The sequence below is a fragment of the Thalassophryne amazonica genome, chromosome 18 (assembly GCF_902500255.1).
Source record: "Thalassophryne amazonica chromosome 18, fThaAma1.1, whole genome shotgun sequence".
NCBI lineage: Eukaryota > Metazoa > Chordata > Actinopteri > Batrachoidiformes > Batrachoididae > Thalassophryne > Thalassophryne amazonica.
The window spans coordinates 46,912,638-46,931,682 of NC_047120.1; the positions used below are offsets into that span (position 1 = coordinate 46,912,638).

At 41.2% G+C, this 19,045-nt stretch overlaps 1 protein-coding gene across 1 annotated transcript in view; it reads right to left on the minus strand.

Moving 5' to 3' along the window:
• The window catches only part of LOC117531243 (integrin beta-3-like), a 46,316-nt gene that overhangs the window by 23,259 nt on the left and 4,012 nt on the right, over positions 1-19,045 (minus strand). Inside the window, 9 exon segments of the mRNA XM_034194255.1 lie at positions 1,487-1,922; positions 3,029-3,163; positions 6,795-6,884; positions 8,931-9,026; positions 9,120-9,281; positions 9,433-9,595; positions 17,625-17,877; positions 18,209-18,413; positions 18,606-18,691. Of these exon segments, the coding sequence (XP_034050146.1) occupies positions 1,487-1,922; positions 3,029-3,163; positions 6,795-6,884; positions 8,931-9,026; positions 9,120-9,281; positions 9,433-9,595; positions 17,625-17,877; positions 18,209-18,413; positions 18,606-18,691 (1,626 nt within the window).

Below are 19,045 nucleotides of genomic sequence, written 5' to 3' on the forward strand. Positions count from 1 at the left end.
TGATCGGAGGAGGTTCCATTACACAATACACAGTAGGAACGACTGGACAGGTACGACGTCAACCATGCAAGAGCAGTTCCAGTAATCCCAAAGTGATTCTCCAGCCTATTGAGTAGAATATGGTAATCCACAGTGTCAAATGCAGCACTAAGATCCAGCAGCACCAGGACCGTAGTGATATCCGAGTCCATTGCTTGCAAAAGGTCATTCACTACTTTAGTAAGTGCTGTCTCTGTGGAGTGAAATTTTCTAAAAGCAGACTGCAGTGGCTCAAAAAGATTATTCTCAGTGAGGTAGTCCACGAGCTGTCGCGAGACCACTTTTTCCAGGATTTTAGAACAAAATGACAGATTTGATATCGGTCTATAATTCTTCAATACACTAGGGTCGAGATTAGATTTTTTAAGTAATGGTTTGATCACTGCAGACTTAAAAACACTTAGGAACAGATCCAGAAGTTAATGAGAGATTTATAATTTCCAGCACAGTTGGTCCAAGAATGGGCCACAGGTCCTTAAACAGTTTTTTTGGTATAGGATCAATTAAACAGGTTGTGCTTTTAGTAGACATCACGAGCTTCGTCAGTGCGCCTAGCGAGATACCATCAAAATCTGTAAATCTGGATACCACCTCAGTGGGCGCATCCACCTCCACAGCAGTATGCAGTGGTTGGGCCAAAGCCTGCTGAGATATACTCAACCTAATATCCTCAATTTTCTTCTTGAAGTAATCCAAGAAGTCCTGTGCTGAGAAAGGAGAGTGAATAGAGTGAGAGTGTTCTGCTGGATGATGCGCTTTATGCCGCTGGACACTGCATTATATAAAATAATTATTTCATAGTGGATTAATCATTTGCTCTCAAAATTTGGCTGATGAAACCACCTCTTATTGCTCCGGAATCACAGAGGAATTTTCTATAGCTGCTGCTGTTCTCGTGCACTTCATGAGGTGGAGAACGCATTTGGAATCATCTCATAGGTAATTATTTGTTATATATAATAAATATAACTGTTTTATATATATATAACCGTTGCATTTTCATTCCTCCTTATGTGTATCTGTAAAATTCTGTTTATTATAGTTTTAACATCTCATCATAATCGTTCAGATGAGCTGCGCTGTGGTGCGCATCGCTAACGCATTGACTCACACTGACACACAGTGTTTTTGAATTGTTTGTGTAGTGTTCACATGTAGTCCACAAAATTAATGTGTGCCAGAGATTTTGAACATTTCAAAATTTTCTTTGCGCACTTGCATGCAGCCGTGCACAGTTTACGAGTTTACAATGAGTTTACAGCACATTTACTCTCTGGCAAGGCAGACTGCATACCAATGCGCGGATCAAATTCGTGCAAGTGTCAAGGCACCTTTACCCAGCCTGTAGGGCACCATCTTGACACCACTGCTTCAAGTTACTTTAAGCTGCTTCTTACGCTTCACACAAATCCATGTTACACGTTACGTCTTAAAATCAGCTTCTTACCTGAGCACAGTTCACCTTTGTAGCGCAGGCAGTTGAAGTCGTCACACTCACACAGCTTGCCCCAGACTTTGCCAAAGTCGCTGCTGTGGCACACGCACTGACCGCAAACACAGTCCCCGCGGTCGCTGCAGACGGCAGCCCGGGACCGTCTGGGCAAGCTGCAGCGGTCCTGCTCCGAAGGATTATAGTCGCCCTCGGCGCACTCGCAGCGCGGCCCCAATAGACCTGGGTGGCACAAACAGATGCCACACTCGTAGGTGCCATTGCCATGATTACACTTCAGGCTGTTGGGCTGGGCTTTATTCTGGCACTTGCAGTCACACTCAAAGGTTACGGTGACATAGAGAGAGTCCTTGAAGCCCACCGGCTTGATGATGAAGCTTTTTTTCTTCTGTTTAGGGCAACCACGAGCACGAGCCTCCACGCTGAAAGACACCTGGATGGATGGATGTATACAGTGAAGCGTTTCATTGGAAAAAGCATTCAGATTTGCAGCACTGTGTAGTCATTTAAAACAGATGAAAGATGCGCCACAGGGGACACTGCATATGTTTTTCAATCAAGGTTCTAGTGCATGGACAATTGGTAGATGTCCGTAGAGTGTGTGCCGTTACTCCATTTGGAGAGACAGCCATATATGGACACACATGAGGAGAAAACATGGAGAAATAACTGCTTGGAGGCCCAAAAAAATGTCATCTAGAGGAAGAAGAAGCCGAGATAAAGAAAAGAAATACAATACCAGGACAGGGAGAATACCATGCAGACAAATCTGCTCTGTTTAGGAAATGGTGAAGGAAAAAGTTCAGAAAACCCCCAAATGACAAAGAAAAGAGGAAAATCTGATATTAAGAGGGAGGGAAATGGAAAGAGAACAAAAAGATGGTGAAAAATAGCACATGGAAGTAAGTGATGTGTTACTTCTACAGTCAAGTGATGTCCAGCAGAAATCTTTTTTTTAATTCATGGCAGGTCAGCTGGGATGACAAAGGTAACAAGACCTCTGAGTCAAGTTTGGGAGCATGCGGTGGTGCCGCATCCACCACACCGTGAAATTGCTTTGGATCCTGGATGGGGATCACCCAGGCAGACAACCAGCCCATCCCCTTGTCTTCAAAGTAACCGTGTATCTGCCACAGGCAGGTGGAAGGTGGACGTCCCCTTGGTCTTCTCCATCTGCTGGGCGCCTCAACACTGAGGCGCCTGAACGCTGGGCTATATAGGGAGGAACACGCCACATGCCCATGACCCTGAAGTCAGACCTCATGACTCCATAAGCTCTTTCTACGCATCTCCCATACTCAAAGAACTGAGATTTTTTTGTAATTTTCATAAACATAAACCCAATTTATTTATGGTTTTATGCGCACTTGCTTCATGAAAATGATATGTAAAAAGTTAAACATGTGGAGAAGAAGATGATCAACCAGCCCAAATTTAATGACGTCAAACCACTTGTTTGTACTCATTCCTGTGACATGAAACCAGCACTGATCATTTTAATACACAGTCATTTGTTACATATTAGTGCGCTCGACTGACTGTGTCTCCTATTTTAAGCCCGGAGCAAGACTTGAGGCCACGGATGACTTCTCCATTCAGACAAGTGGCGTTGAAGGACAAGGACAGCTCTGCTGGGACACGTTGAAGCTCCAGTTCTACTTTGGAGCGGATTTTCTGAAAACACCAAGAAAGAAAAACAGAATGAAAACAGACAGTCTAAGTATTAAAACCATATGTTCATGTTGGATTCAAAATGTAGGTGTGCAAGTGCACAGTGAATCAGATTCAACTAAATAAAAAAAATTTGTTACAAAGCATCTACGGTAGGGTCCTCTAGTACAAATGATTCAGTTTGTAAACCCTTAGGGTAGTAGCTCACTAGCACTTCTGGAAGTGGCTGAGTGGCTGATGAGGTGCACAATCTGGATTTTGGGTTTGTTTGTTTTTTGAGGACCACAATAGAAATAAGTTTAATGCTTTGTTGTGTTATCCTTGGCAACTGTATATACTGTATTGTCGAGAAGCAGCAGGCTGTCACTCTGGACAACATTCTGCTAGTCAGTCAGTGCACTTCCATCAACACTTTTCTTCCTTTTTTATCCTCTATAGAGCCACTCTAGGCTTTTTTTGGTTAATATTATTTGCAGGGCTCTGCCTTCCGTGGCTACAGTCTGGGGGTATTTCCACAGCCTCTTTTCACATAATAGCAGCCCACAGCCATCCTGAGCACTTTGCTCACAAACATCATGATCGGGATTCACGTGAAAATCAGCAAGATCCTTGCACCTGTGAAGGCTGCTCGAGTACCACTTGACATTTGCAAATGTGCCATGCAGCATTCGAGCGGCATTCACACAATATGTATTTGAACTACTTGTGACTGTTGGCCTTATTTTTACCACCACTCCTTGCGAAATTTGGACAGCATTTGTGCCAAATGTGCTAATGTGCCCTAAGTGCCAGTTCAGTGAGATTCTAACTGAAAACTTGTGTCTCCAATTACTCCAAAAAAACAGTCGCAGCCCAGTGAGATACTACCCTTAGTTTAAGCATTTCAGGACCATCAGGTATAAATGGTACTTTAAGTACATACTGTCAGGATTTGCACTAGTCCTGACCTGTGTCTTGTTCTGTCCTCTGCCTGCGCCCTTGCCCACTACTTCGATCCTCTGTCTTTGATTTTCTGTTGTCATATTACTGCCACTGGTTTTGTTTTCTATTCATCATTTATTTTCTGTTTGGTATTTTGCAGTCTCTGGTTTTGTTTTCTGTTTATTGTGTTCCTTCAGTTTGTCATACCATTGTCATTTCTTTCTGTTTATTATACTTAGTCATGTGGTTTATTCAGTTCTATTTTCTGTCCAGCTATTGTTTTTCCCTCGTGTATCTTTAGTCGTATTTTCTATTATCACTCGTGTTTCCACTCAATTTCTGGATTTCCACTCGTGTTTAGTTTTAACCTTTATTTTCATGTCAATCTTTTTCAGTTCTTATATTTGGTTTCTGGCTAATTCCTTGTTCGGTATGCTGGGTCTCCTTTATCTTTTCTTATTTATTAGGTCTTGAGTTTTGTTTGTCTTTGGTTTTGTTGTTTTATTTTGGTCACTGTGATTTTAGGTTCATCTTTCTGTCAGGTCCTGTTCACTTTGCGTTTGTCTCACTGCACTATCTTGCACCTGCTTCCCTCATCTTTGTTTCATCCAGCCACACCAAATTCCTGAATGTTCTCCACAACTGTGAAGAACATTCCTCCACAGGAGGAATGTTCCTTTGATTACCACCGGCCTTATTTAAGCAGCTTCAGTTCACCACTTCCCCGCCAGTTCATTACACATTTTTGTTGTCATTCCAGCCCTTCTCACAACCTTGTTTTGACCTTGTTTGATTGCCTGTCCATATTTTGGCCTTGCTTGTTTTTGATCTTGCCTCTGTCTTGCCTTTGAACTCCACCACGCCATGTACCTGAACCCTGCTTGTTTTTTTGGTCCACGCCTTAGCACTACGTCTACCTGTACTTCTGCCTCGCTGACTGATACACTATGTACTTTTTTTAACTAACCCTAACATTCTGTCTTTGAGTTTGCTTTTGTGTCCAACCACCTTCTGTGCCACACCACAAATCATGACACATACAGGCTTAAACATTCTACACAATCTGTGCAAGAGAAACTCTAGGTTTCTCTAAGTTTAATAATTTGCACATAATAAGGCAAAACATTTACTTTAACTAGCTGTAAGTCTATACATTTTGACAGATTTTTTCAAAAAGGGTTCTCTTGTATGGGGCAGACCAGTAGCTTTGTGGTTAGCACTGTTGCCTCACAACAAGAATGTCATGCGATTGATTCCCACTTGTGGCCTTTCTGTGTGGAGTTTGCATGTTCTCCCTGTGTTTGCGTGGGTTTCCTCCGGGTGCTCTTGCTTCCGCCCACATCCAAAGACATGCAGGTTAGGTGGATTAGAAACTTTAAACTGTCTATAGGTGTGTGTATTAATGTGTTGTTTGTCTATATGTGGCCCTGTGACAGACTGGCATCCTGTCCAGGGTGTACACCGCCTCACGTCCTGTGACTGCTGAGATAGGCTCCAGCCCCATCTGTGACCCTAAATTGGAGGAAGTGGGTATAGAAAATGGATGATTCGTTTGTATGGTTTTTAAACTCTTAAGTTTAATAATTTTGCACAAAAAGGAATTATTGCCATTCCAAGTACTGGCAAACCCGTAAAATCTACCTGTTCATGCCTACACTTTATACATTCTATTTTCGCAAGATAATATCTAGATTTTCCTAGGTTTAATAATTTGTACAAGAGAAACTCTTGTACACAGTAAATTTTGCAGAGTAAAATATGCTCTGTCAGGACTACATTTGGTCCCAGTCCAAATAGAGCTAAACAGTGCTAAATCAGTTCTATCACAGTGTAAAATCAACTCTATCATGCTGTAAATGACTCTTACTGGAGTTGAAAAACTTGATTTGACAAGATGGTAGAGCTGATTTCACTCTTTAATTGAGTATATTTAACTCTATTTGGACTGGGACCAAATGTTATCCTGGCAGAGTATATTTTACTCTGCAAAATTTACTGTGTACAAATTCTTAAACTTTAACATAAACACTATGTTTAATAATTTACGGATAGTGAGGCATAAATGCTGCTGTTGATACATACAAGTTGAAAGATTCTACCTTTTGTACAAGTGAAAGAGATTCTGCACAATTCATAACATATAACTGTTATCTTGGTTAATAATTTGTGCATAATAAGCTGTAATTAAAACTTATTCATGCATCCATTTTCTATTCCTGTTTACTCCAATTAAGGGTCACGGGGGGCTAGAGCCTATCCCGCAGTCATAGGCATGAGGCTGGGTACACCCTGGATGGGATGCCAGTCTGTCGCAGGGCAGGCCTATACAATCTCACTGAATTTTTGCACATTTTTAAACTCAGAGGAAACTTCAAGTTTAACAATTTGTGCGCAATAAGACATAACTGCTAGTCCAAGTACTGTACAAGCAAATTCATATAGTCTACAATCATGCATGCGTTGTGTTCCCAAAGTTACATTTTCTGTCCATTCACTTGTTCTGTGTAGAAGGAAACCTAAAAATGTAAATAAGGAAACAAAGCCAGACACCCAAATCTGGTCATCTTCACACTTCAGCCACTGCGGAATCTGTGGATCTACTGGTGTGAATGAGTCAGACTGTGTGGGGGTGTGTGTCAACAAACGCATCTCAAAGCACTGTCTGACCGAGAGTGTGTATGTGTGTGTGTGTGTGTGTGTGTAAAACACTTACAGCGTAGGCCTTCAGAATGAGCTGGATAACGTTGCCCGAGTCGTTGGACAGTGTTCCGACTGTGGTGCCAGGAATCAGCTCACTGTAGTTCTATACGACAAAAAAACAATAAAAAAAAAATTACTTGTTATCCTCCACAGTCATTGAAACTGCACAATCTATTATCAGTCTATAAGGACTGAGAAGTCATCAATTCCAAATAATTGGAATATACATGGCTCAATAACATTTTGGAAAAATCTTGTAAAACCATGTGACAAAACCTTACTGGAATTGTCAAAAATAAAATGTGTTTTGATCATAATTTCCTACCAATAAAGTGTAAAATTGTGATTTGAATCTTGCATTTAAAAGTATTTTTGCTCATAATAACATAAGCAGAAGAGAACACCAAAACAAAAAGGCTTTTAAATTTTCCTGACTGTAACCCTTTTTTGCTTTTGAAAACACTGCAAACATGTACGAGGGCTGTCCATAAAGTATAGGTCCTTTTTATTTTTTTCAAAAACTATATGGATTTCATTCATATGTTTTTACGTCAGACATGCATGAACCCTCGTGCGCATGCGTGAGTTTTTCCACGCCTGTCAGTGACGTCATTCGCCTGTGAGCACTCCTTGTGGGAGGAGTCGTCCAGCCCCTCGTCGGAATTCCTTTGTCTGAGAAGTTGCTGAGAGACTGGCGCTTTGTTTGATCAAAATTTTTTCTAAACCTGTGAGACACATCGAAGTGGACATGGTTCGAAAAATTAAGCTGGTTTTCAGTGAAAATTTTAACGGCTGATGAGAGATTTTGAGGTGACACTGTCGCTTTAAGGACTTCCCACGGTGCGAGACGTCGCGCTGCGCTCTCAGGCGGCGTCATCAGCCTGTTTCAAGCTGAAAACCTCCACATTTCAGGCTCTATTGATCCAGGACGTCGTGAGAGAACAGAGAAGTTTCAGAAGAAGTCGGTTTCAGCATTTTATCCGGATATTCCACTGTTAAAGGAGATTTTTTTAATGAAAGACGTGCGGACGGGTCCGCGCGTCGGGACGCAGCCGGCGCGGAGCGGCGGCACAGGAAAAACACCTCCGTGTTGATAACCATTTGTAAAATCCAGGCGGCTTTTGATGGCTTTCAGTGGAGTGAGTATATGAGAAATTGTTTAACAGCTGGACATGTTCCAACTTGTCTTTAAGGCTTCCAACAGAGGTGTTTTTCCTGTGGCGGAGCGTTGCGGTGGCTGCGAGCCGACGCGCGGACCCGTCCGCACGTCTTTCATTAAAAAAAATCTCCTTTAACAGTGGAATATCCGGATAAAATGCTGAAACCGACTTCTTCTGAAACTTCTCTGTTCTCTCATGACGTCCTGGATCAATAGAGCCTGAAATGTGGAGGTTTTCAGCTTGAAACAGGCTGATGACGCCGCCTGAGAGCGCTGTGCGACGTCTCGCACCGTGGGAAGTCCTTAAAGCGACAGTGTCACCTCAAAATCTCTCATCAGCCGTTAAAATTTTCACTGAAAACCAGCTTAATTTTTCGAACCGTGTCCACTTCGATGTGTCTCACAGGTTTAGAAAAAATTTTGATCAAACAAAGCGCCAGTCTCTCAGCAACTTCTCAGACAAAGGAATTCCGACGAGGGGCTGGATGACTCCTCCCACAAGGAGTGCTCACAGGCGAATGACGTCACCGACAGGCGTGGAAAAACTCACGCATGCGCACGAGGGTTCAAGCATGTCTGACGTAAAAACATATGAATGAAATCCATATAGTTTTTGAAAAAAATAAGGACCTATACTTTATGGACAGACCTCGTAAGATGCATCTTGTAAATGCAGTGAATAAATAATTCGATAATTGAATGAGTCCACCCCCGCCAGTTCGTTAACATAATAACTCAAAAGCAATAAATGCCATCATCTTGAACAAATCCAAATTAAAAAGGCATATAATAAGGGCAACCTGATTACAACCTAATGAATCTTGATGCGCCAGATCATTAAAAAATGCTTTGTTTTGAATTTGGAGTTTGTGTGGTTGTAAGTGAGAATTTTTTTGCAAAACACATAAATGGAATAGTGAGCATTTTAGCATTTTCTATGTTGATAAAGAAGGGACATTATAAAATACAGTGAATGTCTTAGGTATGGACCTGGTATAGAGCAACCACAGGGTTGGTGACAGCAAAGATGAGGTTTATGTTGTTCTCGGACATCTTCTCTGTGATCAATGCAAGAGAGGGGTAATCCTGTAGACCCAAACAAGACAATGTGGTTAATAAATACAAGTGTGTGTGCATATACATGAACCTGTTGCTACTTGTGCAAACTCAGACACTAACCATGGTGGTCGACATGTTGTACATATTGTCAGAGTTGAGGTGACAGTGCCCATCGTTTGGCTGCACGATTCCTGCCAGACGGCCGTCCAGAGCCACATGAGTTTTTGCATCTGAGGTGAAGATGAGTAGATGGGACGCACCAGGACGCCAACCAATCTGCTTCTGGTTCCGGTCAAACATTAAATGGATGTTTATTGAGATTATCAAGGCAATGCCTTAAAATTTTCATATACTGTCCAGTTTTTCTTCATTTGAAATCCCAAAATATCAACATGTCCGAGTGCGACAGAACAGAAAATGAAAGAGTCTCCACCTTGCAGACTGCAGCTTGTATGATAGCATCAAAGCCTCCCTCAGGGGCGTCTCGGTTCCTGGAGACCATCTGCTTTTTCACCTCCTCAGTGAAGCGGCCAACTTCCTCCGTCAGCGACAGCACGTGTTTGTAGCCGAACTGAGGTAGGCAGGTGGTATTAATGCTTTCAATCAAACAGAGATCAGCTGATCAGACATCATCAAGAACCAGCAGAGGTACAGTAGTGTTCAGAATAATAGTAGTGCTATGTGACTAAAAAGATTAATCCAGGTTTTGAGTATATTTCTTATTGTTACATGGGAAACAAGGTACCAGTAGATTCAGTAGATTCTCACAAATCCAACAAGACCAAGCATTCATGATACAAGTAAAATTGTTCTTTTTGGGTCCAAGGGCCACAGACAGTTTGTGAGACGACCCCCAAACTCTGAATTCAAGCCACAGTTCACAGTGAAGACAGTGAAGCATGGTGGTGCAAGCATCATGATATGGGCATGTTTCTCCTACTATGGTGTTGGGCCTATATATCGCATACCAGGTATCATGGATCAGTTTGGATATGTCAAAATACTTGAAGAGATCATGTTGCCTTATGCTGAAGAGGACATGCCCTTGAAATGGGTGTTTCAACAAGACAATGACCTCAAGCACACTAGTAAACGAGCAAAATCTTGGTTCCAAACCAACAAAATTAATGCCTCGCAGATGTGAAGAAATCATGAAAAACTGTGGTTATACAACTAAATACTAGTTTAGTGATTCACAGGCTTGCTAAAAAAGCAGTTTGAACATAATAGTTTTGAGTTTGTAGCATCAACAGCAGATGCTACTATTATTGTGAACACCCCCTTTTCTACTTTTTTTTACTAATAGCCCAATTTCATAGCCTTACGAGTGTGCATATCATGAATGTTTGGTCTTGTTGGATTTGTGAGAATCTACTGAATCTACTGGTACCTTGTTTCCCATGTAACAGTAAGAAATGTACTCAAAACCTGGATTAATCTTTTTAGTCACATAGCACTACTATTATTCTGAACACTGCTGTATTGTCCCTAAGCTATCTGTCTGTTGATCATTCTGTCTATACTTCCATCCATTGGTACTATTCAAATCATTGTAAACTGAGTAAGAGGACACTTTCCTGGAAGGGTGGGGGCACTGATCTATGAAGAAGAACACATCAAACCAACCAATCAGTAAGTCAGTGCTGCTTCTGCTAGAAGTTTCATCCTGTCAAAGGGAGTGTTTAGCTCTTTGCTTGATGCTAGATCTCCATAGTACAGCATAAACTCTCGACCTGCAACATCCTTTGAGATAATGTCTGTTGTGATTGGGGCAATATACAACCCCAATTCCAATGAAGTTGGAACGTTGTGTAAAATGTAAATAAAAACAGAATACAATGATTTGCAAATCCTCTTCAACCTATATTCAATTGAATACACCACAAAGACAAGATATTTAATGTTCAAACTGATAAACTTTATTGTTTTTGTGAAAATATTTGCTCATTTTGAAATGGATGCGTGCAACACGTTTCAAAAAAGCTGGGACAGTGGTATGTTTACCACTGTATTACATCACCTTTCCTTCTAACAACACTCAATAAGCGTTTGGGAACTGAGGACACTAATTGTTGAAGCTTTGGAGGTGGAATTCTTTCCCATTCTTGTGTGATGTAAGACTTCAGTTTCAACACTCCGGGGTCTCTATTGTCGTATTTTGCGCTTCATAATGCTCCACACATTTTCAATGGGCGACAGGTCTGGACTGCAGGCAGGCCAGTCTAGTACCCGCACTCTTTTACTATGAAGCCACGCTGTTGTAACACGTGCAGAATGTGGCTTGGCATTGTCTTGCTGAAATAAGCAGGGACATCCCTGAAAAAGACGCTGCTTGGATGGCAGCATGTGTTGCTCCAAAACCTGGATGTACCTTTCAGCATTGATGGTGCATTCACAGATGTGTAAGTTGCCCATGTCATGGACACTAACACACCCCCATACCATCACAGATGCTGGCTTTTGAACTTTGCGCTGGTAACAATCTGGATGGTCTTGTTCCTCTTTTCTCCAGAGGGCATGACATCCATGATTTCCAAAAACAATTTGAAATGTGGACTCCTCGGACCACAGCACACTTATCCACTTTGCGCCTGTCCATTTCAAATGAGCTCGGGCCCAGAGCAGGCGGTGGCATTACTGGATGTTGTTGATGTATGGCTTTCGCTTTGCATGGTAGTTTTTACTTGCACTTGTAGATGTAGTGACGAACTGTGTTAACTCACAATGGTTTTCTGATGTTGGTTTTGAATGCAGAGCCGCCTGAGGGATTGAATCACGGGCATTCAATGATGGTTGTCGGCCTTGCTGCTTAAGTGTAGAAAGTTCTCCAGATTCTCTGAATTTTCTGATTATATTATGGACTGTAGATGATGGGATCCCTAAATTCCTTGCAATTGAACATTGAGAAATATTGTTCTTAAACTGTTGGACTATTTTTTCATGCAGTTGTTCACAAAGTGGTGATCCTTGCCCCATCTTTGCTTGTGAATGGCTGAGACTTTTGGGGATGCTCCTTTTATACCCAGTCATGAGTGTCCTCAGTTCCCAAACACTTATTGAGTGTTGTTAGAAGGAAAGGTGATGTAACACAGTGGTAAACATACCACTGTCCCAGCTTTTTTGAAACGTGTTGCAGGAATCCATTTCAAAATGAGCAAATATTTGCACAAAAACAATAAAGTCTATCAGTTTGAACATTAAATATCTTGTCTTTGTGGTGTATTCAATTGAATATAGGTTGAAGAGGCTTTGCAAATCACTGTATTCTGTTTTTATTTACATTTTACACAACATCCCAACTTCATTGGAATTGGGGTTGTAAATAAAATTGGCTTAACTTACATCATTGGAGCAGATTTGGATGTGGGATAGATCAGACGTTTTAACATTGGTTTCCAACAAGATTATGACACTCAAGATGTTCCAGGCCATTTTTCTTGGAGCATGATGCAGAGGTTCAATGCGGACAAAGAAAGAATCCTTGATATTTTGGTGTGGATTCAAGAAATCTTTTTCGCTAAGGTGAGCATTTTTACATCTTGATATTATTTGAAATTTACAACCCCTGGCAATAATTATGGAATCACCGGCCTTGGAGGATGTTCATTCAGTTGTTTAATTTTGTAGAAAAAAAGCAGATCACAGACCACACAAAACTAAAGTCATTTCAAATGGCAACTTTCAGGCTTTAAGAAACACTATAAGAAATCAGGAAAAATAATTGTGGCAGTCAGTAACGGTTACTTTTTTAGACCAAGCAGAGGGAAAAAAAATATGGACTCACTCAATTCTGAGGAATAAATTATGGAATCACCCTGTAAATTTTCATCCCCAAAACTAACACCTGCATCAAATCAGATCTGCTCGTTAGTCTGCACCTAAAAAGGAGTGATCACACCTTGGAGAGCTGTTGCACCAAGTGGACTGACATGAATCATGGTTCCAACATGAGAGATGTCAATTGAAACAAAGGAGAGGATTATCAAACTCTTAAAAGAGGGTAAATCATCACGCAATGTTGCAAAAGATGTTGGTTGTTCACAGTCAGCTGTGTCTAAACTCTGGACCAAATACAAACAACATGGGAAGGTTGTTAAAGGCAAACATACTGGTAGACCAAGGAAGACATCAAAGCATCAAGACAGAAAACTTAAAGCATTATGTCTCAAAAATCGAAAATGCACAACAAAACAAATGAGGAACAAATGGAAGGAAACTGGAGTCAACGTCTGTGACCGAACTGTAAGAAACCGCCTAAAGGAAATGGGATTTACATACAGAAAAGCTAAATGAAAGCCATCATTAACACCTAAACAGAAAAAAACAAGGTTACAATGGGCTAAGGAAAAGCAATCGTGGACTGTGGATGACTGGATGAAAGTCATATTCAGTGATGAATGTCGAATCTGCATTGGGCAAGGTGATGATGCTGGAACTTTTGTTTGGTGCCGTTCCAATGAGATTTATAAAGATGACTGCCTGAAGAGAACATGTAAATTTCCATAGTCATTGATGATATGGGGCTGCATGTCAGGTAAAGGCACTGGGGAGATGGCTGTCATTACATCATCAATAAATGCACAAGTTTACGTTGATATTTTGGACACTTTTCTTATCCCATCAATTGAAAGGATGTTTGGGGATGATGAAATCATTTTTCAAGATGATAATGCATCTTGCCATAGAGCAAAAACTGTGAAAACATTCCTTGCAAAAAGACACATAGGGTCAATGTCATGGCCTGCAAATAGTCCGGATCTTAATCCAATTGAAAATCTTTGGTGGAAGTTGAAGAAAATGGCCCATGACAAGGCTCCAACCTGCAAAGCTGATCTGGCAACAGCAATCAGAGAAAGTTGGAGCCAGATTGATCAAGAGTACTGTTTGTCACTCATTAAGTCCATGCCTCAGAGACTGCAAGCTGTTATAAAAGCCTGAGGTGGTGCAACAAAATACTAGTGATGTGTTGGAGCGTTCTTTTGTTTTTCATGATTCCATAATTTTTCCTCAGAATTGAGTGATTCCATATTTTTTTCCCTCTGCTTGGTCTAAAAAAGTAACCATTACTGACTGCCACAATTTTTTCCTGATTTCTTATAGTGTTTCTTAAAGCCTGAAAGTTGCCATTTGAAATGACTTTAGTTTTGTGTCATGTCTGTGATCTGCTTTTTTTCTACAAAATTAAACAACTGAATGAACATCCTCCAAGGCCGGTGATTCCATAATTTTTGCCAGGGGTTGTAGACATCTTTCACTGCTTTGATTTTCGTCTAGTAGGCCATTACATAAGGCCAAACAATTCCATCCATTTCTGGGATCTTTTGGAATATTCCATTCTGTTTAAAGAGGAATTCATCATTTTTTAAATTTTCATTTCATTTATATATTGCCAAATCACAAGGTTGCCTCAAGGAGCTTCACACAAGTAACGTCTAACCTTACCAACCTCTAGAACAAGCACACAGGCAACAGTGGTAAGGAAAAATTCCCTCTGAAGAAGAAACCTCAAGCAGACCAGACTCAAAGGGGTGACCCTCTGCTTGGGCCATGCTACAGACACAAATTACAAAATAATTCATAAAATGAATATACAGGAAATGTATAGATACCACAGATACCATACCCATCTTTGGATGGAGCCGCACCTCAAACAGAGAGAAAAGAAAAAAAGCAGAATCAAGCATCAGAAAGACAACAAATACAGTGTAATTTGTCAGCATTAAGCAACAAGAAAAACAGAAGAAATACTAAGGTGATTGCCGGCCATTAGCCCTAAGCTTCATTAAAAGACCCAGAATTTAGGTAAAGTTGAGGCCGTGGCACGCTCTGTTTCCTAATAAAATGAATTAAAACATTAAAAGCATAGAAACATACTAGCCAGTATGCTAGCCATACGAAAGGGAAAATAAGTGTGTCTTAAGTCTGGACTTGAAAGCCTCTACAGAATCTGACAGTTTTATTGATGCAGCGAGGTCATTCCACAGAACAGGGGCACGATAAGAGAAAGCTCTATGACCCGCAAACTTTTTATTCACCCTAGAGACACAAAGTAGTCCTGGACCTTGAGAATGCAAAGCCCAGGCCGGTACGTAGGGTTTAATTAGGTCAGCTAGGTAGGGAGGTGCCAGTCTGTGAACAATTTTATAGGCTAGTAGCAGAACCTTAAACTCTGATCTCACTGGGACAGGAAGCCAGTGAAGAGATGCCAAAATGGGTGTAATGGGTGGCTGCCATCTTCAATATCCCTTCTTGGGACCAACTGCCAGTTTGACATGCCTGGAAGACCTGCATATGGAGACAAGTAGGAGGCACTCAGGCACCCTCACCAGATGCCCAAACTAGCTCAACTGGATATTTGAAAATCTTACCCTGTCCTCGAGGTTAAGCCCAGATACCCTACGAAGGATACAGATACCCTATGGAAATTCCTCCATAGGGTATCTGTATCTATGTTCTAAATCATGCTCCTTGCCAATGGTCTAAATTAATGAACTCACATATTGTTTGATAAAATGGAATATGTGCAGTTGGGGAAAACTGAGTTTGAATGCTTTTAACCTAAAGTGTATAAAATTATCTCTGCAACTGTATGTAGTTATTAATTGGGCAGTAAATTATGTTACTACACAAATATAAATGAATATCAATAATTTGCCTTCCTTAACCAGTATATGCAGCCTCTTTATCCCGTTAAAAATTGAGGAACATTGAGCTTAGAAAATAAATACATTTAGACAAAAATAACTACAGTGATAAACCTATTTCTGTCTGTTGAATTGGCTCCTATGTATAAGTGTCTGAGGAGTGGTTATAGTGATGAAAGATGACAAGGTGCAACATATTTCTCATTGTATCTTTTCAGAAGGGAGGAGTTAAGAGTGTGCACTAATTATAATTTACACAGAACCTCACATATCAAGTCTGAAACAAAAAAAATGCTACAGATCTGTTACAGATTGCCCGTCTGTTGACATAATGGCTAATAATCCAGAACAACAGACGTGACATCACATCCTCTGTGTGCACAGTATATCTGAATTGAACCAAAGTCTGGTCTTATCAACAATCCAAACACTCCTGGGGGTGAGAAATCTGCAAAAAATGCACCAAGGGGGAATGTAAATCATTTGAATCTCCAAACAGATTTGGGGCAGGGTTCCACCAGCTCGCACTAGGACAGTTTTACTGTACGAGCAAATTATCAGTGGTTGTAGCTGACTAAGCACTGGGCAGTCACTTTAAGACTGTAACAAGTGCTGTGATTCTGAGTGCGCCTGTATACTTACAGCGCAACACCGTGCTTAAAGGTGCAAGCACAAGTATGACATCATCTGCATAATGCAGCAATTTCCCACATTTGTGCAGACAGAAACAAGCAGCAAAATCAGAAAAGTAAAACCCTGGCATTGATAAATTTTACATCAGGAACATCTAGTTTCAGTTACACACTACATGTGTTCAGATAAGAAATCAGGCTGAGTGTTACATCATTATGTCTGCTTTGCTTATATATGGATAAAATAGAAAGTACTTCAGGGAATAGGGGTCTCAAAAACACGGTCCTGAGCCAAGATCTGATCCATGAGTATATTTCATAAAGCCATATACTTCATATTTACCATCCATCCATCCATTTATATACCCACTTATTCCAACTAAGGGTGACAGGGGGGCTGGAGGCTATCCCAGCAGTCATAGGGCGTGAGGCAGGGTACACCCTGCTCAGGACGCCAGTCTATCTCAGAGCCACTGGTTCAAACAGAAACTAACAAATTAATTAAAATGTGCAAATGAACTCTCACATGCAGGAGTGAATAAAATGTTGCAACAACTTCATTAAGATTAAAACGTGAGCACAAATTGTCCTCAGAATGTAATAAAATGGCCTCTTTAAAATTTTTCCTCAGTATGGCCACTTTCGGGCTTTGTACACATGTACATTATGTCTGTTAGCCATTGAGTCACAGGATTAGTGTTACGATTAAAGTTTGTGAGTGACGGGTGGCCGCATCACAAAAATGTAATATATTTTGTGACAGTATCACAAAAAAAGAAAAGGAGTCTGGGTTGGGTAAGCAGTATTGTAGCAGCAGTTGAATACAGAGTAATCTTTCAATTTTAATATGACATCAACAAGGTAAAGTCGGGTCCAGGAGGGGAGCATGTGCTGGTGCTGGGTATCGCCAAATTTACTACATTATGGAACGGTCTAGGTTAGGGCCAGGAAACCTTGTCTCACCCACAAAGGCATCTAAGCTGCTGTTTTTCACAAACCTACCCAGTGCTCAGTGCATGTAAGCATTGAACAGTCAAGGAACCAGAACAGATCCTTGATGAACGCCAGTATTCACAGTGAAAAATTCAAAGATTCAGCCCTCACTCTGGGCAATAACTGTGTATAGCCTGGCTTTGGCATCCAACGAGTCCTTGGGGATCCTGCACACTCTCAGGTGATCCCTAGACAGCAATCAGGTTAAAAAAAAGGGCCTTGGGAAAATCAACACAGATTGCAAAAGGCACTGCTGATACTTACATTCAATGAGCACCCCCAGAGCTAGAGGTGACATCAGGCTCTAAACTGAATGGTTTCAGTTCCATGCTACCTCATCCATTCTTTTCATTTACCTGTAGCAAGGATTTTTCACAGCCTCTTGTGGGGAAATGTACATGTACGGTGAAAGCGGCTTGTCAACAAATGCTCCAAAACCCATACGGAGGTTGCTGGTGGTGCGGTTCATAGCCTCGGCCAGGCCCTTCCCCAGTGTCCTGAGGCGGAACAGGTCATCATTCATGGAGAAGGAGAGGTCCATGAGGTAGTACAGGTCCACGGGATAGTCCTCAACCTGACGCACTTTCACTGTGAAGCGTTTGGCATCATCTGCAAAAAAAAATTTGACAAAAAGTGAGGCTTGTTTTAAACTGACAAAGAAATGCCTTTTTCCCATGATTTTTTTCTTGAGTTATACCATTTATGTGAGGCATCATTGTAAAGCGCATTGAGCATCTGCTAAATGGAAAAGCACTGTGGAAATGCAGTGTTCCTTCTTCTTTGTTCAAAAAAACTGTGATCCCCTCATTAGAATTAGAATGCACAGAACTAATTTTCACAAGAATATAACCACACACACCAGCATGACAACAGAATGCCACAAATACTATGTCCACAGTGGTGGGACATAAAACCCACAAACTTGTAGGGAGAAACCAACTTGGCCTGAGGGTGATGTGGAGTCTCTGGGGCTTGATCTGGGTCACATCTTGCGTGGCTCCTGCTGCCTTGTTGCTTAGGGGCCGGTCCTCAATAATCTGCAGTTTACTGGCTGGAGACTCTAGAGCTGAAGGAGCGCATCCTGCTGCCACCAGGCTACTCTTCAGATCACAGCGGGAAGAGCTGGGAACCCCGTGACCAAAGTCCTGCAAGAACAACCAGAAATGTTCCATCAGGTATCAGCTACCCAACACAGAAAAGTTGTGTGTAACCTGATTTCAATTTGTTTTGTACAGTATTTCCTCCACAGATACATCTGGATGATCCAGATTACTGGGGCGTACCAGCCTGGTGCAAAAATCGTTTCCGACATGAAGTGAAGTGGAAAAGTCACCCACCTCTTGGAAGCACCAGGCACAGCTCGGGTGCACAGCCAGACACTGCTTGCACGTGCTCGCCCCTCTGGAGGTGCACACGTTTGACCCTGGAAGGAAGATTAAATTATTTTTACCATTTTCAGATGACTCCACCCCTTTCCCCCCACAGTAAAAGCTACTGACACTGAGTATTTTATGATGGACTGAACTGGAATTTCATTACACATTTATCAATCAAATGTAAATCTCTGTATTGTCTATTTTTGCAAACCATAAAAAATAAAATGTTATAATTTTATAAATATTGAATTGTACATCTGTCAACTAGAGACCATCACTGTAGAGCTTTGACAGTTTTGGAAGAAAGAATCTTTTAAAGAACCTTTTTTTTTGTCAGTATTTCAAGTGTTTCAACACAACGGATCACTTTCAAAAGCAAATCTTTCTTTTAATGTTTCAAA